General features: G+C 47.9%; 1 protein-coding gene across 1 annotated transcript; it reads left to right on the forward strand.

Annotated features, from left to right (window-relative positions):
* Positions 1-1,029: 1,029 nt before the first annotated feature.
* On the forward strand, positions 1,030-20,390 carry COPG1 (COPI coat complex subunit gamma 1). The gene is made up of 24 exons (XM_005422468.1): positions 1,030-1,205; positions 3,673-3,725; positions 4,503-4,583; positions 4,681-4,752; positions 5,559-5,638; positions 6,889-6,964; positions 7,083-7,175; positions 7,507-7,593; positions 7,744-7,901; positions 8,519-8,652; positions 9,224-9,291; positions 10,012-10,200; positions 10,657-10,752; positions 12,138-12,381; positions 12,750-12,825; positions 13,104-13,207; positions 13,320-13,445; positions 13,842-13,910; positions 14,276-14,418; positions 15,867-16,038; positions 16,983-17,080; positions 18,384-18,522; positions 19,465-19,563; positions 20,128-20,390. The coding sequence occupies exons 1-24, from the start codon at positions 1,169-1,171 to the stop codon at positions 20,256-20,258; spliced, it is 2,625 nt and encodes an 874-aa protein (XP_005422525.1). The 5' UTR covers positions 1,030-1,168; the 3' UTR covers positions 20,259-20,390.
* Positions 20,391-20,472: the final 82 nt, after the last annotated feature.

A 20,472-nucleotide genomic window follows, 5' to 3' on the forward strand; every position in this document is an offset into this window, starting at 1 on the left:
CAGCCCAGCTGGGAGATAAGAGCAGAGCAGAGCAGAGCAGAGTGCGGCCGCCCCGTGCAAAGTACAGGGTGGTGCAAGCCAGGCTGAGGCCAGGAGACACCTCCAGGGGGGCCACTGGAGCTGCTGGGGGACACGGCCATGCTCTTTGAGGACTACCTGCTGCAGGGTGAGTGAGCCCTCGCACTCTGGGGTGGGCACTGGCTCTGGGAAAGGGACAGAAGTGACTGGGGTGACCCCACATTCCATGGAAGGGACGGATTTCAGGAAGGGATGTGCCAACAGATGGTGCTTGGGGTCAGGTGGCAAGGTGGGTAAAAGGTTTTTTGCCATCCCTGCCTGACCTGAGGCTCAGGAGCTGCCTGGGCAGTGCCTGGCCCCTTGAGATACCCCCCTGCACCCACTGGGCATGTGCTGTGGGGCTGAGCCCGGAGTTTGGGGTCCAGGGTAGAGACAGGGTACCAGCAGCAGTGGGGAACAGCGGTCTTAGGAAGACCTGCCAAAGCTGGTGCATCCAAGTGGGACACTCCAGAGCAAGCAGCCTGAGTGACAACTGTTGTGCCCTGCCACTCCCAACTGCTCCTGGGACGCTGAGCCTGCGAGGATCTCCTCATTTCCCTGTTCTGCCCCTGTGTCTCCTCTGTCCTCCCCGAGACCCAGCGTGCCCCCATGCTTCAGCCCCCTCTGCCCCTAGTGCCCCCTCATCTCCCCAGCTCAGGGATCCCAGCGCCACCCCCATTACCAGTGGTGAGTGCCTCCGGCCCTTTGCTCTCCCGGCCCCAGTGTGCCGAGCAGTGTCCCGGTATCCCCAGGGCTGCCCCCGCAGTCCCGGGGTCCCTCCGGCGCTGACCCCAGCCCGGATCCCCGTCAGTCCCGCCCCCGCCCCGCCCTCCGCCAATCAGACCGCGCCGCTGCCGATTGGCCCCGCCCTCTCCCTGTCAGTCACGGCTCTGCGCCACGCCCTGTACACGTCCGGGGGGCGGTGCCACGCCTGCGCAGTGCGGCGGCCGCGGTGACAGTGACAGGCTGGCAGGGAAGGGGGGGGGGCCGAGCCGGGACCGGGATCAGGACCAGGATCAGGATCGAAATCGGGACCGGCACCGGGCCCTAGGCGGGGACTGCCACTGCCACGGGACGGGAGGGCTGCAGCCACAGGCCGCTCGGTAGCACCATGCTGAAGAAGTTCGACAAGAAGGACGAGGAGTCGGGTGAGGGAAGGCCGGGGGCGCTGGGAGGGGAGAGACCCCTCTGTGGGCACGGAGGGGATCGGTGAGGGGGAGCCCTTCGTGGCTGCGGGGAGAGCTGTGAGGGAAGAGACCCCTCCTGTGGAAATGGGGGGATCTGTGAGGGACAGGGGGAGCTGGGAGGGGAGGCTTGGTGTCAGCTTGGCGGCGGGGGCTTGCTGGTGTGCATGGAACCAGTGGGGAGCACTGTGGGAGCACTATGGAACCACTATGGAACCACTGTGGGAGCTCTATGGAAGCACTATGGGGGCACTAGAGCAGTCTGCTGCCTCCTCCTCGCACCCGCAGCCAGAGACTAAACTGGTTGCATCGGCACAGCACACCGAGGTTACTGCCACATCAGCAGGTGCAGAGCCTGAGACTAAATACTGAGCACTTTAGCCCTGTTCACAGTTGCCCAGCTCTGGAACCAGGTGTTATAGCCAGATAGAATCCAGTTCATCGTTTCTGGCCCCATAATCACTGCTACTTTCAGTGGATCAGAAAATCTGAGAGCCCCAACAAAACACGAAGTTTCATGCCTGACTTCAAAACTTTAGGCTGATTAGTAAGGGAGAGGTTGATATTTTATGCGGTGTGTAATTCAGGTGGAAGTGATGCATCATAAGACAGTGTTTTCTTTCATGGTTTAGCTTTGTGGTATCTTTTTCATCTTCCTGTGAAGCTTTCTACACATCTTGCTCTGCATAACAAATCAGTGTGTCCTGAAGCAAATTGATTCAGCTTACATCTTGGTGATTATTCTGTGTGACTGTGCTTTCTTTTTATCTTAATGGGCATTCAATGCTTTGCCCTTGTTTCCCTTTTCCAAGGCCTCCAGTGACATCCTGATAAGCAGAGAATTTAGTGACGCAGCTGTTGGAGGGGAATTGCTCTTGGCTTTAATTTTGGGGGCTGTTCTTCATTTGTACCTTGCCACACCCATCAAGGTATTGACATTACCTATGGCTGGGGCTGGCAGGAGATGCACGGATCCAGTTAATTGGCTTCTGTGTCTTTGCTTTCCATGGTTTTGCTAGCCTTGGATGACCTGCTCCCACTCCCTTTGACATGTTGTTTTGGCCACAAAATTATGTTTCTCTACAAATCATAATAAATTGTTGTTAGTTATCCAATATTAGGAACTTTATGAACACACAACCTTTGCTCTGCCCTCCCTCTCCATGGAAGAAAACTGATGCAGGGTGCTGTGAGGACTAAGACCCCATGTACAATGTATTTCAGGATCCTTAGTGCTATGAAGGATAAAGAGGTGATGCAGTGTTGTTCATGGCTGATTTAAGGATTGTAGACATGCTGGACCATGGAAATACTGGGCTGCTGGGCAGGTTTTGTGGAACACATGAGCATATTTATCCTAGAACTGGTTCATACTCATACTAGAAACATTTTTGCTCTTTGCCCTTGTTTTGTTCTACCTCTTCTACCTCACATAAGTGTTTGTGTATTGTTCAGCCACCTGCTGCCTTTGCAAACTTCTCCTGAGCCAGAGGAGGGCATTTTATGAACCAGGAAGGAGCCAGAGTGCAGATGTGTTTGCTTTTGTATGTAAGGCTTACTCTAGAAAGGGCTCCTGGCACCAGCCTAGCATGCTTCAAGTTTGGGTCAGGTCAGATTTTGGCCCAGGAGATGTCCTCTCTAGTGGACCAGGCTTTGGAACAAGCACTAGAACAACCCTGGAAAAGGCTGCATTTTGTCCCAGGGCCAGGCTGAACATAGGTTCTAATTAAAACCTGCTTATCAATAACTAGCAGCTTTTGAAAAGCTGCAGCTCACAAATGCTTTGGAGGCAATCTAATAGAGACCATGCAGAATGATAGTGCTTTTCCCTCTGGTTATTTCATCCTTAATTGCTGGAGGATTCTAATTATTTAGTATAATTTACTTTGTTAAGTGGATCAACAAAAATTACTTTGTGTCCAGCCTATCTAGTCTGCTGTCTTGTTCCCTTAATTAGTGATAGAGCCAAAAATACTTTACTGGTGGATTTTTGTTTGGTTTATATGGGAGGGATAAAACACTCGTGACTCACCAGTCTGGCAAGCAGTACCTCTTTCTGTCTAAGCTTTTGTTCCTAGGCCTGTCCTATTGATGCTCCCACTGCCAGCGAGCTCCCAGCCCAGGGTGGAAATAGTCTTTGGGGATACAGTGGAGCACAGTTGTTTTACAGCTGATCAGTCTGCCTCAGCTCACAGTCAGTTACTTCTGGAGGGGATGGCAAATTGAAGAATGTCCATCTGCTCTGCCTTCCCTGCCTGCCATGAAGACATCCAATTAATATTACTTCAAAGAAGTTGCTCTCATTGCTTGGTGTTCATGAAAAAAAATCACCCCAAAATGCTCAGACTGCTTTTAAAGTATGGGCATGGTTAAAAAGTTGCTTTCCCATGACACTATGCTTGGAGAGACTTTTACTCTGTCTGTTTTGCAGGTGGGAATTCCAACCCATTCCAGCACCTGGAGAAGAGTGCAGTCTTGCAAGAGGTAAATCTCCAGACCATCTCCTCTGTGTACCCCACTGGATAGAGTCTCTCCCTCTCTTGAGTAGGTCATTGGAGAACTCCAGCAAGGAAATGAGGGTTTGTTACAGTCGTGCTTGCTCTGAAAGAAATGGGCAACAGTTCTTCTTTTATTACTGGACAGATGAAGGGAGAAGGTTGAAATGGTCTCTGTAACAAATTAAAGACTGTGAACTATAAAATAGTAATAAAAGGAATAAAATTATCTGGGAAAGCTCACCCCAAACCAGGAAGAATGGGGAAGTGGCCTTGGACACCCCAAATGTCTTGTGGATGACAATATTAGTGAGAGGGGTATGAGTGGTTATTAAACAGTTTTATGAATTTTCTCTGAAGAAATGCCATTCTTTTCAAGAGCAGGTGAACATCTCAATCCCCAGCCCCTGTTGTTTCAGCATTCTCTGTTTGCTTGTGAGGCTGGGAATGGTGTTGGCCCCTGTGGCCTCAGTAAGCTCAAGTTCATCTGTTGGAAGAGTGTTTCAGCTAGCACACAGTGCAGGCCAGTGTGGGTGAAAGAGTGATGAGAATTTAGCCTTTAAACCTCTATTGCTCTTGGATTTGTAACCCCAGACTGCAAAACCAGCTGTTTAAAGGGGTCCATGTTTAACAGGAATTAAAAGGAAATCTGATCCAAAGTCGTTATGTGTCTTGCCATACGTCATTCACAATGTGTAGCTGGGACAGGCAGGACAATGTTTGCAAGGAGGGACAGTGTCAGTCCTTGTCTGTGCTTTGTTTCCAGGCTCGAGTGTTTAATGAGACTCCCATAAACCCACGAAAATGTGCTCATATCCTCACCAAGATCTTGTATCTCATAAACCAGGTAAGAGAGAGAAAATATACATCTGTACAGAGATGTGCATCAGGCCCAAAGCTGGCTGTGATAATTGGGATTTCCTTTCTTCTTTCCACACAACTAGGGGGAGCACCTTGGCGTCATGGAAGCCACCGAATCCTTCTTTGCTATGACCAAGCTGTTTCAGTCCAATGATGTAAGTCTACCTTCGGTTTTCTGTATTTACCTGGTGGGACAAGTTGTCCCTTGACATACACATTTTATACAATCAGCTTTTCTCTCCTGTCTGAATCTACCTGATCTGAGTGAGAAGAGTAGGATGAAAGTTTAGAAATGGTGATCAGCTTCCTAGCCCTTCCCAGATCTTGTAGCAGCTTAACTGAAGTCTGCACTGCTCTTGAGGCAGAGATCCCTCTCTCTAAATTGCCATTTAACTCTGAGATTGTGGTAGGCAGGTGGATTTTCCTGTGCTTTGTGCCCAGCATTAAAATATCCTGCTGAGAGTCAACAGTTGTGTGTTTGGAGGAGGCTGAGAGTTAGTGCCTACTCACAGCAGTAGCACTGTCATTAGTTGCCCCCAAACTGCAAGGCTTTAAAATCATGAGACCAGTGCAGAAATCCCCAGACTCAGGAATAGAAATTGTTTGCTTTCTTGCTTTTGGAGCAACACAAGGCTTTCAACCACCAAACCATGAAATAGTTTCAAGGCTTTCTCCTTGTTCATATGAATGACAAGTGGAAGATGAAACTGTACATCCAGCTAAATCTGGTATCTCTATGGCCTCACCCTAAGACTGAGGGATTTAGAAGAGGAAGAGGTGTTTTGTTCATCAGTTTGGATTTTATTCATCTTTTACGCTCAGGGAATGACGCACTCTGAAGGTATCAAGTTCTTGTGATCTTGTGATCTTCATGATAAAATTATGTAAGCAGGGAAAACTGAGATCCCTTCCTATCTGGGATCATCTCAGCTGATGTTCTTCTTGCTTATTTCCTTGCCAGCCAACTCTTCGTAGGATGTGTTACCTCACTATCAAAGAGATGTCTTCTATTGCAGAAGATGTGATCATTGTTACTAGCAGGTCAGTCACTTCACTTTTCTTGCTGTAATACTGACACGCTCTTCAATAATGTCTGTCCAGCTTCTTGAAGTAGTCCCTGAGCAGGGTGATGATAGGGAATGCCCTTGGTGAGGAAAAAGTTTTCCTTCATAAAAGCTCAATAAAATACAGACATTAAACTCATAGTGATAGATGCAGAATATGCTGTGTCCCCATACCCCATGCCCATGGATGTCTGGAGTCTCTCTTGGTTACATGATATGGTAGCACGGCTGGCTTTTCCCCTTTTGCAAAGGCTTTTCATTAACTCCTGTCTGAATGCCTTGAAATGTTCTGAAGAATTCTGGCATAAACCCCAAGGCTTTCAACAGGTAGACAAGGATGTACTTCTCCTGTAGCAGCACTGAATACGACTTCACCAGGGAACAAAATTCCCTCTGTGAGTCATTCCTGAATTGCTGATCATGTGTTCTGGTTTGAAAGCAAAACCAGTGAGAGACTCTAAGTCAGAAATACAATTTATTAGGACAAGGGAAAAAATCAAACACATACAATAATACAAAAGAAAAAAACCACTGACAGAGTCAGAATACAAGCTGACACCCCTGCTAGTTAGGGTGGTTGTAGCAGTCCAGATGAAATGGTCTTGTTGAAGTGGTGATCCTGTAGAAAAGATCTGGTAGCTCTTGTCCTCCGGAAATCAGTGGGTAAGGGCAGCTTGTTCTGTCCCAAAGCCCAGATTATATCCAGGTAGAGATGCTTAGCTCCTCTCCCCTGGGCAGAGCATCTCACAATGGGCTGATATCTGAGTCATGTCGTGGGTCCTTGATATCTCTGAGTCATTGGCAAGGCATTGATGGGCCCATTAACAGGAGATAAGGAAAAAACAATGGCCCTCCTGGTTTCAACAGCTCTTGAGGATGGGAATAGAATACATCTTTATATTGTAACCTAGGACCTCATGCCAGTTAAATGTCCTCTTGGGGAGTCAGGAGCAGGTCGGTATAGGGGCTGTAAAGGGCTGAGGCAGAAGCCAGTCTCAAGTGCTGCAATATGATGAATTCCTGGCCCTTCACAGATGGTCTCCCACTGACCTGAGTACTGATCTTTTCCTCCTGCCTTCCCACCCCAGTGGGATTTGCCTGAGACCTGCAGCTGCCTGCTTGGCATTCAGCCGTGATGCTGGCTGCCTGCTGCTCTGTGTGCACTGTGTGTGCACCTGAGAGCTGCTGGCTCAGGAGTGCCATATTGAGAGCTTCCTGTTTTCCCAGCTTAACCAAAGACATGACTGGGAAGGATGACAATTACCGAGGCCCTGCTGTGAGAGCGCTCTGTCAGATCACTGATGTAAGTGCTGCTTTTCCCGTGGGGCAGCTCTGTGCCCTTCACTTTTTCCTGCTTTATCCCATGCCTTTCACAGTCAGAAAGGCTTTCCCATATCAGTGTTGTTTCCCTCTCCCTGCAGAGTACCATGTTGCAGGCCATTGAGCGCTACATGAAGCAGGCGATTGTTGACAAAGTGCCAAGTGTGTCCAGCTCTGCTCTCGTGTCTTCCTTGGTATGTACTCCCTGCAGCACAGGCCTGAGGGACAATCAAGCAGGGAAGCAGTCATCTCTGGTGGGACTGGACATCTTGGGAATTTCAGGATTTTGTTGCTATTCGTGTCTTTGTGAACTGAGGGACTGGCGCTGACTTTGTTAGAGATCATCAACCTCCTGAGGCTGCAGCTGTTACGGCCAGATCTCTGCATGCTGATCCCTTGTTCTTCTATAAGTTGCTGCTGCCAGCACACTCATGGGAAGGCTCATTGCTTCTTAATATAAGCTGAAATTCCCAAAGCTTACTCCATTCTTATCTAATGGGTTGTTATGGCTCCATCTCCTTCCAGCACTTGCTGAAGACCAGTTATGATGTGGTGAAGCGCTGGGTGAATGAGGCTCAGGAGGCAGCTTCCAGTGACAATATCATGGTGCAGGTAGGACACCCACCTCCAGCAGGGGAATAGCCACCAGCAGCTGGGCGTGGAGCAAATTGCTGGAGCTCAGCTAGGCACCACTGGGCGACAGAAGGGACAAAGGGGGAGAGAACCTACCGTGGGTTTGTGACATTCTCTTTCTCTGCACAGTACCACGCCCTGGGCCTGCTGTACCACGTGCGGAAGAACGACCGCCTGGCAGTCAACAAGATGCTCAGCAAGTTCACACGCCACGGCCTCAAGTCCCCATTTGCCTACTGCTTGATGATCCGAATAGCCAGCAAGCTGTTGGAGGAGGAGGCTGGCAGGTGAGCAGGCTCCTTTGCCCTGCTGAAGGAACTTCCTGGCCCTGCTTCCATCTCGTCTTGCAGGCTCACTTGCCATCTCATTATTTCTGTCTTTGAAGAGCAGCATGCTCCTTCTACCCTCTTATTGCTGGATAAAAGCAGAGAAATTATAGGAAGTCTTCCTGGTTGTTTTGAGATGGTTTCTGTGAGTCTTGCTTGTACATCAAATACTATCTTGTCTCTCTGGACTGTTTGCACAGCTGTTCTTTGTTTTGCTTCATTTTCTCTGTCTTCTGTAATTGTTTATTCTTCTGTAATTGTTTATCTAGCATGTATGCAGTGTGGCTTCCTGGTGGATAAGAGTTGTGGTGTGTACAGTCATTTCCTACTGTGTGAGAGTTGAGGGGGATTCCCTTTAGGCTGTAAGGCAGAGGGTATCTTCTCAGAAGGCAGCCTGACTGTCAAGCATGCTGGAAGTACAGTATAATGACCACTGCAACATCTGGGGACAAAGTGGGTTTATGGCTGCTTTTACCTTTCCATGGGCTGTGGGACCTGCCCATTTCTGCTGCTGAATTCTTAACTTCTGTTAGTACCTTTGCTTTAATTCAGTGTCGTCGGTTATTTTTGTCCCTTAGCCGCGATAGCCCTCTGTTTGATTTCATTGAGAGCTGCCTGAGAAACAAGCATGAGATGGTGGTGTATGAAGCTGCATCTGCCATTGTTAACCTGCCCAACTGCACTGCCAAGGAGTTGGCTCCAGCTGTCTCAGGTAAGTGTGGTGCTCATGGTCATGGCGAGGGAATTATGAGCTTCCAGTGGTGACCCTGCTGATTGGCCCCAGAAACAAGGGCCTTGTGTAGTGTCAGGCTTTTTATGCTGCTCTATCCTTTGTTGCTTTATGCTGCTGGTGAGAGCCTGTGATGTGTGGGAGTAGCTTTGTTCTTGTAGAGGTATTTCCTGGTGTGTTCAAGTGTGGGCTCCTTCATGGGTCAGTTCTGGGAAAGGAGCAGGGCTTGCATGAAATAGAGAACAGCAGTTGAAATTAACTTAATAGGAAAGATGACAAGGTGATGAATTTGGCTTTCACAAGGAGCAGAGGATAGCAGCACTGTGGAAGAAGAGGGAGGTAGGTAAGAGTTAGTTGTCAGCAGGGGTGTGACAAAGGCAAAGGGAACAAGAAGAAGGAGGAATCTGTTAAAGGTACAATTGCTTCTTAAGCATTTTTCTAGTTACATTATGCTTGCAACTGTCTCTTCACTGAAGTTCTTGCTTTAGGTATGAAATGCTCTCAATAATAGAGTGCCTAAACATCTGCCTGTGTTGGTTTTCCTACCTTGCAGTTCTGCAGCTGTTCTGCAGCTCCCCGAAAGCAGCACTAAGATACGCAGCTGTCCGTACCCTCAACAAGGTAGGAGCCAGTCTCTTGGGAGCTCCAGTAGTGTCTCGTTTGCAGGGAGGTGAGGACTGCAGAAGGCAGTCAGATTATGTGATGATTTTGTGTGAATAACCTCTGTCTTGTGCTACAGCCTTGTGTTTCATTGCTTTCCGTCTGGAATAAAATCTCAAAGAACACTCTACAGAAAAAAAAAACAACCTGATAATTTCCATTGGTCTCTTAGAATGTCACTGGTCTTAGCGTTACCACTTTCCCTTCTGAGCTTCCCATGGTGTAAAACAGAGGTCAAACCTTGATGATGCTTCTTGCCTGCTCTGTGGTAGTCTTTGCTGCAGCTTTTCTCTTCTCCTTATAAACACTATAAAAGAAAAAGAGAATGGCAGTGTCTGGTAACTGCTGTGCTTCTGCCTACAGAGCTGTTTTGCACAGCTAGTCTGGCTACATTTTTTTTGGGAATTCATAGCTTTCTTTTCTTACTATATAGAGCAAAATCAGAGAGTTAAAAATAATAAAAGACTGTTTATTGCTACTGCTTTTCTTCCAGCAAGTGGTGCAGTTCTGCAGGAAACAAGAGCTGGTTACCTTAACTCCAGATTAGCTGTTTGTCTGAAATGTCCCTCGTGTGCAGTCTATACCACTTATTTCTATGGGAGGGAGTGAGTTTTGCTGGGTTTTGCCAGCTGTGTCTTTTGCATCTCTTGAGGGATTTTCATTCTTCCTTGGCTGCTGCAGGTGGCCATGAAGCACCCATCTGCTGTGACTGCCTGTAACCTGGACCTGGAGAACCTTGTGACAGACTCCAACCGCAGCATTGCCACCCTGGCCATCACCACACTGCTGAAAACCGGCAGTGAGAGCAGCATTGACCGGCTCATGAAGCAGATCTCCTCTTTCATGTCAGAAATCTCAGATGAGTTCAAAGTAAGGAAGTGGGAGGAGGAGGGACACCCAGATTCCTGAAGAAACCTCATGGTCTTTGTCCATGTTTGTGTGTGTGCTCTAAACCTGCATGGAGCTGCTTCTAGAAGCAGCAGAATATTTGCAGGGAGGAGAAAGTATTTGAGGCTGCCTGCCTAAGCCATGCCTCAGTCCTACATCTCCAAAATCACATGCTCTCTCCTGGGGAGATGCCTTCTGAGAATCAAATCTCCTTCTTCTTTCCAGTGGGTGTGGGCTTTCTTTAGGGGCTGGCCAGGGCATAAAGATCTGTCTCCTCCAATTTTTAAGATTTTACCTTCTGGAACTGCATTTGTTGAATAAATAAAGACAAAAATGTGATTTCCAGCCTAGGGAGGCCAGCAGAAAATTGATACAATTCAGCTATTTTTTCCTGCAGGGTGAAACAGAATTGATTTTACTTGCCCCCTTTTCCTGCAGGTGGTAGTGGTGCAGGCCATCAATGCTCTGTGTCAGAAATACCCTCGCAAGCACGCCGTCCTCATGAACTTCCTCTTCACTATGCTTCGGGAGGAGGTGAGTGTGCAGGACAGCTGTGTCTGCCTTGCTTGTGTGCATGAGCAGTGCTCCCTATGAGTGTCAAGCTTTTACTGATAAGGCTGTGCAGTGAAAGCCTCTCTCTAAAAGGCTTGCAGTCTAACTGCAGAAATGCCCAGCTGTGCACAATAGTTATAAGCATACTGCCAGGCATATTTTTAGTGTGGTTTTCATTGTGTGATTTTTTTTTAATGGGGGTTTATTAACTCTCAAAGCAAATGCAAGCAACAGCAGATCTGTTGGCAGTCCATGTGTGTTTCACATTTGAACCAGCTTTCTTTATACTTTGACAGCAAATTCCAAGAAGTTTTGTCTTGTACACAAAGATTCAATAACAACCTATTTATTGATGACACAGGACCACTTTTGTTCTGGTGTCTGTGCTCTGGCAGTGAAGGGATCACGAGTTCCTATAACCATTCTCTGCATTCAGCCAGACAAAAATCATAGAAAGACAGCTTTACAGAGGTTTCCTGAGGCTGTTTCTAAATGATCCAACATGGCTGCAGCACAGCTGGCACCACTGCTTGCTCTGACATCACTTCCTGCCAATTACAGCCTCTCTGTTGGGAACAAAGTGGAGCATCTCATTTTGCTCCTGTGAAAAATGGACCATTCTCCTTTCCCATATTTTCTGTGGGTGGATGGTATAATTTTGAATGTGGTTTTGTACTTCAAAGCATTCTGTTTTAAAGCTTTTTTAATCTGAAGTACCTCCAGAAGGATCCAAATGCCCAGCACTGTGCATGTAATTGGCAGAGGGTAGTGTGCAGTTTAATCCCCCAGTGTGTATTGAGGACATCAGTAAATAATGTCTGAAGATTGTCAAGCATTACTGGCATGTTAGGTCGTGGCTGTACCTGGGGAGGTATTGATTGCCTATCATCCCACACTAATGGAGCTATTTGCTGTGTCCTGCTGTGGCAGATATGATCCTTCATACATTTCTCTTGTGATTCATCCTCAGATGTCTGGTGCTAAAGGGGAGAGGGTTGGGTTTTTTCTCCTTCCATATGGCTGGTTTTAAGCACTAATTCTAGCAGCAGAGGATTTTGATGGAGATAAAAACCCTTCAGCCAGATGAATCCTTTTACTCTTGGGTTAGGACTCTGTTTTTTGGGTTTTTTTCTCCAGTACAGCCATTCTGAGGGAAGCTGGCAAGAGAGCTGGAATATTAGCTGGCCCTCTGGGTGTAAAGAGGGTCAAAAGTGAGGGCAGAATTACTGCCCTCCTCTTTTCAAGCACACATTAAAAAGCACTGAGTGTGAGTGACCTTTCAAAGGAATGTTTCTCCTGTCTGGCTAGCTCAGAGTCTCTAAAATACTTTGATGTTTCCAGCTGAGCAGTTCCCTTTTGCTCCTCAGGGTGGCTTTGAATACAAGAGAGCCATCGTGGACTGCATCATCAGCATTATTGAGGAGAACTCAGAGAGCAAAGAGACAGGCCTGTCTCACCTCTGTGAATTCATTGAGGACTGCGAGTTCACTGTGCTGGCCACTCGTATCCTCCACCTCCTGGGGCAGGAAGGGCCCAAAACCAACAACCCCTCCAAATATATTCGCTTCATCTACAACAGGGTTGTTCTGGAGCATGAAGAAGTCCGGGCAGGTAAGTGACAGACCTGGAAAGTTCTCTGCCCTTGCACAGATCTTCAGGGAGCCATAGTGTATGAATGGCTCTGCTTTTGAGGGTTGTGATTTGCTCTAGGCCTGAGCAGATTGTTTTATACAGCAAAGATCCTGCAGTAGTATTGATGGAAGAGGCAGCCCATGGCTGAGAAGGAATATGCACTGGTTCTGAAACTAGACAGAAGTTTGCAGGCACTTTACTTCACCTCTGCTTCTTTCTAGTCGCAGTTTTACTAATGTACATAGTTTACTAGTGTAGCATCTCTGACATGATCAAGGCCAAGAAATAGAGGAAACTTCAGCTGATTCCTTTGTTTTCTAATTCAGTTTCCATTACTTTTGCTACAGGTGCTGTAAGTGCCCTTGCCAAGTTTGGAGCTCAGAATGAGGAGATGTTACCCAGTATCTTGGTGTTACTGAGAAGGTCAGTTGGGCCTCAGAGTTTTTCAACATCCTGGGTGAAATACCCTGTTTGCTTGAGAGCTTGTCTAGTCTCTTCTACCTGTGGGTCTGAGAAGGTGCAGGGGGTACCTGTGGTCCTGTGATAGGATCACCAGTGCATTCAGCACCACAAAGTGGACAGAAGCCATGCGTGGCAGATTACTGCTTTTCTAATATAATTACTAGGAGATTGCTGGATCTGGCCCTGTGATGTTTCTTAGTGATGTGGATTCTGAAGAAAGTTTTCCACTTTCCCCTCAGATGTGTGATGGATGATGACAATGAAGTGAGAGACAGAGCCACCTTCTACCTGAATGTTCTGGAGCAGAAGCAGAAGGCCCTCAATGCTGGCTACATCCTGAATGGTATTGCAGGAAGGCCTTAAAACAAGTCTGCACCTCTTTCCTGGTCTAACACGAGTTAAGCTAAAGACCTGGCATTGTTGTGGTTTCAGTGACCTGTCCTTTCTGTCCCCAGGGTTGACGGTGTCCATCCCTGGCCTGGAGAGGGCTCTGCATCAATACACCCTGGAGCCCTCTGAGAAACCCTTTGACTTGAAATCTGTTCCTTTGGCAACAGCTCCTATCATCGAGCAAAGAGCAGGTGAGGAATCAGGTCCCCTGAATGCTAGTGATTCCCTGCATTGGGCTTGCTGAGAACTGCTGGGCTCCATCCTATTTGAATTTTGTGAGATTGCATCTCCTGGAAAGACTAAAGCCTGCAAATCTGGTTGCTCTCACATTAATGTTTCAGTTTAGTCCAACTGCTAATAATAGTAGTAGCTGGCAATCCTCACTGGAGCTGCTGCAGTTCTAAAGCTGCTTAGGAAGCCGAGTACAGGTGTCTAGTCTAAATCAAATGAGAAATGAGCTCCCTTGCTTTCTGTAGTCAAATTCCTCTCCAGACATTGATCTGTTTTCTGATTTAGTAATTTCTTACTCTTTTCCTTCAATTCTTTTGGGTTTGTTTTTGTTTGATTGTTTTCTTTTTCATTTGCAGAAAATGCCCCTGTTGCTGTAGTGAAACAGCCAGAGAAAGTGGCAGCAACACGGCAAGAAATATTCCAAGGTAAGTTGATGCAAGGCCTCTGCTCTGTCCACGTGTGAGAACTCTGTAGCCACCTCTTGCTGAGCCTGCCTTAGCCCCTCTGGCTTCTTCTTACCTTCTTACAGGGAGTGACATGAGCTCCCAGCTTAAGGTCAGCTGTTCACTCCTGGAGGGTGGGGGTGCCTGCAGTCCTCTTTTTCTGTCTTGCAGTAGTCATGAGCAATGGATGACTCTTTTTCATTTTAAAAGTCTCTAGGGAATGTTTATGAGTATTTGATGGATAGTTGCTCACTGTAGCAGCTTCTGGCAGCTGAAACAAGGGGTTTGAAACTGCTTACACCTCCTTGTGTCTTGAGGAAGGCAGTAATTTGTTTCCTCTATTTCAGAGCAACTGGGGGCCATCCCAGAGTTTCGGGGGCTGGGCCCACTGTTCAAGTCTTCCCCAGAGCCTGTGGCCCTGACAGAGCTGGAGACAGAGTATGTGGTTCGTTGCACGAAGCACACCTTTGTCAACCACATGGTGTTCCAGGTGGGTAGCTCTGGGGTGTGCTGCTGAGGACTCTCAGAAGATAAGCTCCTGACTGGCAAAAGCTTTGTTGTGAAGACATCTCTCAGGGATATAACAGAATGCCTGAGTTGAAAGTGACTTTAAAGATAATCTAGTGTCAACCCCCTTGCAATGGACAGGGACACCTTACACTGGACCAGGTTTCTCAGAACTCCATTCAGCCTGGCCTTGAACACTTCCAGAGATGCAGCACCCACAGTCTGTGTTCAAAGCACAACACTGCAATGAGTAGTCCTTGGTTTCTTATCCATGGTAGCAGAGCCCCAAAGAAAATGAGTAAGGGTGGGGGTGTGTGTCTGAGCAACGCTTACAGGTACAGTCAAATCCAACAAGCACTAGGTGGGGCTGTTCTCACTCAGGAGTTGGCAGGGGGATCTGTGTTCTTTCTTCAGAGTCCCCAAGCCTATGGTTTGGGCATGAAAGAGTGAAGCTTACTACATCTGAGAAGCTGAAAAGGGTACCCAAGAAAGGGATCCAGTGGGGGAGAGCTCTTTATCTGCTATGTTTTGTTTTAGTCTGTAGCACAGGTGCTTTCTTCTGTACATCCTGGCTTTGGCTGTACCACACTGCTGCTAAATGTGAGATGTTAGGATTGATGTGCCAGTCCCCTTGCCTGGGCTTCAGAGAGTCTGAGGCACAGTGAGTCCTTTGCTAACTTGTGAGCAGCAGTGTTTTGTCCTTAGCCAGCTCCTTCCTCAAAGCTCAGAACTGCTTACACTGCCCTCACAGGGCTTGACCTTTGTTTCTATTGTCCATCCACCAGATGCAATTGTGTGAGCTTAAAAGATTTGGCATTGCAGCTGGAACAAAGTCTGATCAGCAAGTTTAGACTTGCTGAAAACTTCAGGCTTGCTGAAACTTGCTCAGGCTGTACCTTGTTCAAGCCATGCCAACAATCATCTTTCCATCTGCTGTGAAGGCACCGTGTCCCTGTAGCTTCAAGTGGGATGACATGGGCAACACAGTACTTGCATTTCTGTAGAGCAAAGAATTAACCCAGGAATTACTGGTAATTGAATGAAAAAATTCCATACTAACTGGTGGAACTGAAACAGGCAGAATCCGACACATCCCTGCCCTCACTGAATGTGTGATCCTGCCAGAGTTGCAGAGGGCAGGCCTTGGATTGGTGTGTGCTGGTTATTTTAAGTCTTGTTTCCTTAAAAAAAAAAGCTTGCTGGAGCACTGGACTCCCCAGCAGGGTTTTATTTTCTCCCCTAAAGTATTTACATGAGCACTCTTTAGTCAAGTTACTCTGTCATGAGCCAGCTGATAGTGAGGTGCACCATGGAAGCACAGAGAGCTGGGGGTTCACGGGCTGACACCAGGCCCCCCTGTGCCTCAGCTGAGGCTGCTCTGCAAGTAGTGAGCAGCTTCAAGCTGTTGCTGCTTTCCCCTTTCCTGTTTAGTTTGACTGCACCAACACCCTGAATGATCAGATCCTGGAGAATGTCACAGTGCAGATGGAACCAACAGAGGGGTATGAGGTCGTTGGCTATGTACCTGCCAAAGCCCTGGTGTACAACCAGCCAGGTACCTGCTACACGCTGGTGGCACTGTCTGAAGAGGATCCAACAGCAGGTAAACAGTCTGCACTCTTTTCTCCTGTATTGTTTATCCTCACACATTCTACCTTACATCCCAGCCAGATATTTATAGCCTGTGTATGGGTGCAGCCCTGAGTGATGCTGAGTGTGACTTGTCTTTGCTGTTTTAGGGGCTGTCAAGTCTTCCTTCTCCTCTGCTGGTTCCCTTGTGCTGTAGTACTGCCAAGTTGGGCTGTGAGACCTGGCAGATGAGTTGTCTTTTGTGCACCCTGGCATGTCCTTCATCCTTTGTGTTAGACATGGGGAGGCTGATGCTTGTAAAATGCTGAGAGTGCCCAGATGCTCTGAGTAGCAAAGGGGTATTTCAGACAAACCGCTAGAATTTATGGGATGTCTGTTTGAATTGAACATCTCCCTCCCTGTTTGCCACTGTCCAGAACATGAATCAGGCTTTACCTGTGCTTTGGTCTCCCTGGTTTGTGCTCTGGAACTGCTCTGTTCTGTTGCTGCTGTTCACTCAGCAGTACCCATCTTCTAGGGATGAGTCATCACTTCTTCTCCCAGCTGAGTGGTATTAATGAGTTGCAGCATTGCAGTGCAATTGGCTTTCATTTCAGAGGCACAGGAAATGATCCCTGTATGTGGATCTTGCCTCTTCACAAGGTGCTGATGGGACATGTTTAGTTAGTATTCCCAACACAATGTCAGGTTCATAAGTAATAGCACTTGATCTGAGGATTATAGTCCTGTACAAGCATCATGAGCCTGTCTTTATCACTGTTTGCTTAACATTATAAATAAATAGCTTGTCCTTGAGAGACAGAAACTGTTGGAGCGCTCTCTCTAGGTCAGAGGCTAAGCCTGTGCTGCTGACAGTGACAGGGAGAGCCTGGCTGCCCCAAACCTCCCAGCCTCATTCTACCTTAGGGGAGTGATGTGGTGGTAATGTGAGCTTTGCCTTTGCTTTCTTGTCTCCAGTGGCCTGCACGTTCAGCTGCATGATGAAGTTCACTGTCAAGGACTGTGATCCCAACACGGGCGAGACGGACGATGAGGGTTATGAGGATGAGTATGTGGTAAGAAGCTGGGCATGTACCTGATCCTGGAAACTGCTGTCATTTTGTGGGGTTTTGCAATCTGAACTCTGATCCCTGCAAGCAATGATGTGATCACCATCACCAAAGTGGGCAGCATCATGTAGAGGGAGCTCTTGCTGTTTCTGATGCAGAGGGGAGTTTGCAGAGCTCGCTTTGCCTCATTTGGAGTATTCTCCTGTTGCACTGTAGATGGACACCTGACTGTGCAGGATATGGGTGTTTTGGGAGGCCATGGTGCATCCTCCAAGTTTGGCTGACTGCCCTATGGGCTCCAGCAATGCACACTCAGGGTTATGGAGACAGAGGGCTATCCAGCATCTTTTGTTCTCACAAGTTGTTCCTGTGGTGGCACAGTTAATTGTCTAGAGGCTTGCCTGGCACAGGGAAGTTGCCATCCTTGTTCTTATTCTGAGGAAGGTGGAGCTCTTCCCTCCCCAGCACTGAGACTGCTGAAAGCAGTGCTGCTGCAGAAGCATCTCTCTTCCTTGAAGAGGGAGGGATGTTGCTCACAGCCTCAGCTTGGCCTGTTAGCTCCAGAGACTGTTTTCTGTGCGTTCCATGTCGCTGCTGTGAATCTGATTAGAGGCCCTGCTGTGCAGTGAGTCACTGTCTTCCCAGAAAGAGTGGGGAGAGTTTTTCACAATGGAACATACAAGGTTAACACTTCTTTCAGCCTCCTACCAGTCACCAAGGCAATTGAGTGATACTTAAACTCTTCCATGTGTTTTAACTAGAATCAGGAGGAAATTCTTTTCTGTGGCAGTTGTTGGAATTAATGCAGGCTGGTGTCCTTCAGGGCATTGCCTGTCCTTCATTACACACTCTGGAGAGACAAGCCTGGTTCTGCCTTGCACAGGTGCAGTCACAGCAGCTGCTCAGCTACCCTGGTGCCAGTGTTAGGTGATGGCACACATCTGACAGTGTCTCACTGTACCAGCCTACAAAATGATAAGCCAGAAAGGCAAAACACAAGCTTACATGCATTTCAGGGAAACAAATGCTCAAGCAGCTATTTATAAGCTTTTGTTTTTCCCTCTGTTTTGGCCATTTGTCCAATGCTTTGATCTCTGTCAGACCAAGAGCTGGGACATGGTTCGTAAGCCCTGGAAATGGCATCACTGTGCCTTTCTCACGCCTAGCAGTTGCTCAGTAGCAAACCAGAAATGGAAGTGGAGGCAGTCTCCTGCATTCACCTGATCTTAAGGGATCCAGTCTAAAGTTCACTCTGAGGATAACAGGGTTAAGAACAACCATGTTTCACTTGAACCTCTTCTACCACCAGCTTGAAGACCTGGAGGTCACAGTGGCTGATCACATCCAGCGAGTTTTGAAGCCAAACTTTGGAGCAGCCTGGGATGAAGTGGGTGATGAGTTTGAAAAGGAAGAAACCTTTACCTTATCTGCTATTAAAACCCTTGAAGGTAAGGAAGGGTGTGTGAGCACAGCAGAGCTCTTATTTTCCCTCTTGCAGGCAGAGTCCAGAGGCCCAGTCTGGCTCACTTTAGATCTGTCACAGAAAGGCTAATGGGGCAAAACCCTTCACAAGCTTTACACCACAGCTGTTAAATAAGGAGCTACAGTTACTGTCATGATGAGTTAGTTCAGGTTTCAAAAAAACTAGTGAGTATTTTGTGACCAGTAGAGACCAGGCTGGATTGTGGAGGCAAGAGAATAGCTTGCTTTGCTCTTGTACTTAACCCTTCCAAGCAGACAGACCATAATTTAGTTATGATCTCCCACCATTCCTCTTGAGACCAGTAATAAAAAATGAAAACATCAGAAGACATGAGGCTGGTGAGCAGGCTAGTGGAGTAAACCCTCTTCTCTTTCATCGTGTATCAGAGTCCTTCTGTTTTACTCACAAGCCTGTGAAAACTCAGTTCTTTTGATGCCTTATAGAGTGTCCTTGTCCTGTAGCCATTTCTGTGCTCCCTTGAACAGCCCCCTGGGGTTTGAAATACTCTTCCTGAGGCCTTTTCATATTTCTCCTGAAGACCTGTGTCTCCTGCAAGACATCTCCTCCCTTTTCAAGTCTCCAGAGAAGTCAGCAGGCTGACAGGGCTGTGCAGTAAGTGCAGCCAGCTGCATTCTCCTTCTGCCCTTGTCTGACTGACTCCCCCTCTTCTTTCTGTTGCACATTTGCTACATCAGATAACAGAGCTCTCCCATGGTGGTGAGGGTTTTTGTGTTGTCTTTGTAGTCCTTGTGGCCTCCAAAACCACGATTCTGACCAGTGGTGTGTGTCCCTCAGGACAAGGAACATGAACTCTTAACATGTAGGGAGAGTCACTTCTAGGTGCTCTTTATGTGCCCCTTTAAGAGATCTGTGACACGGAGCCCATTTTATTGCTTTTTTCTAACAGAGGCAGTGAGCAATATTGTGAAGTTCCTGGGGATGCAGCCCTGTGAGCGGTCAGATAAAGTGCCAGATAACAAGAACTCTCACACACTGTACCTGGCAGGTGAGCTGTGGGTTGAGGTTCTGCTTGAGGAGCAGCTCTGGGAGGTTGCACAGAGCTGCCTGTTTAAAATCAGGGCAGGAGTTCCTGATGGAGTTCACTGTGCTCTGGGTTGGATTTTGAGGTTTGTTCCTGCCGTGATTTCTGTCTCTGCAGTGCAGAGCAACTGTCTTGGGATCAGGGAGGGGCTGTGGTGGAGGGGATGTTGGGATCACCCCAGGCTCAGCTGGGTGGAATTTGCTGCCTTTGTGATCTGTGGCATCCTGCTTTGGAGTGAGCCTGGTTTGGGAAAGACAGCAGCCTTACCCAGCAGAACAGATGAGTACCAGAGCTCTTAGACAATCCTGGATCTCTTCTCACCTGGAGTTTATTTTACACTTTGGTTTCATGAGTTTTACAGTAGCAGGAGTCCCAGGTATGTTACAATGAATGGGAACTGAGCTGTTTTAGGGTCTCTCCTGGCCCAGTACTAGGACTTGCCAGATTTTGCAGTAGTGTTCATCTTCAGACTTGCAGGGGAAAGCAGCCTGCAGCGTGCTCACCGCTTCCTCCCGCTGTCCTCTGCAGGTGTGTTCCGGGGTGGCCATGACCTCCTGGTGCGGTCTCGCCTTGTTCTCACTGACACAGTGACCATGCAGGTCACGGCCCGCAGTGCGGAGGAGCTCCCTGTGGATGTGATCATGGCCTCCGTCGGATAAACCCCCTTCCCAGGACTGTCTCTGAGCCCCCACCGGCAGCAGAATAAGGATCACGGTCACTACAGCAGCTTTTGTGTTCTCTGCAGTACAGCCGTACTTGGGGCTTTGTCTATAAAATCACCATGTTTTTAATCTCTGGCTACGCCGCGCTCTGTCCCCGCGTCGCAGCCGCCGCTCCCTGTGCTCCTCCCGCTGTGGTTCCCATAAAGCAGCG

This window comes from Geospiza fortis, unplaced genomic scaffold (assembly GCF_000277835.1).
Source record: "Geospiza fortis unplaced genomic scaffold, GeoFor_1.0 scaffold78, whole genome shotgun sequence".
NCBI classification, from domain to species: Eukaryota; Metazoa; Chordata; class Aves; order Passeriformes; family Thraupidae; genus Geospiza; species Geospiza fortis.

What these genes read in the sequence shown, in the direction of transcription:
- COPG1 (XM_005422468.1), top strand. Translation starts at nt 1,169, where the DNA reads ATGCTGAAGAAGTTCGACAAGAAGGACGAGGAGTCGG. An exon ending in CTGTCCGTACCCTCAACAAG is followed by an intron (nt 9,292 to 10,011) that starts GTAGGAGCCAGT and finishes TGGCTGCTGCAG; the next exon opens with GTGGCCATGAAGCACCCATC. An exon ending in AAATCTCAGATGAGTTCAAA is followed by an intron (nt 10,201 to 10,656) that starts GTAAGGAAGTGG and finishes CTTTTCCTGCAG; the next exon opens with GTGGTAGTGGTGCAGGCCAT.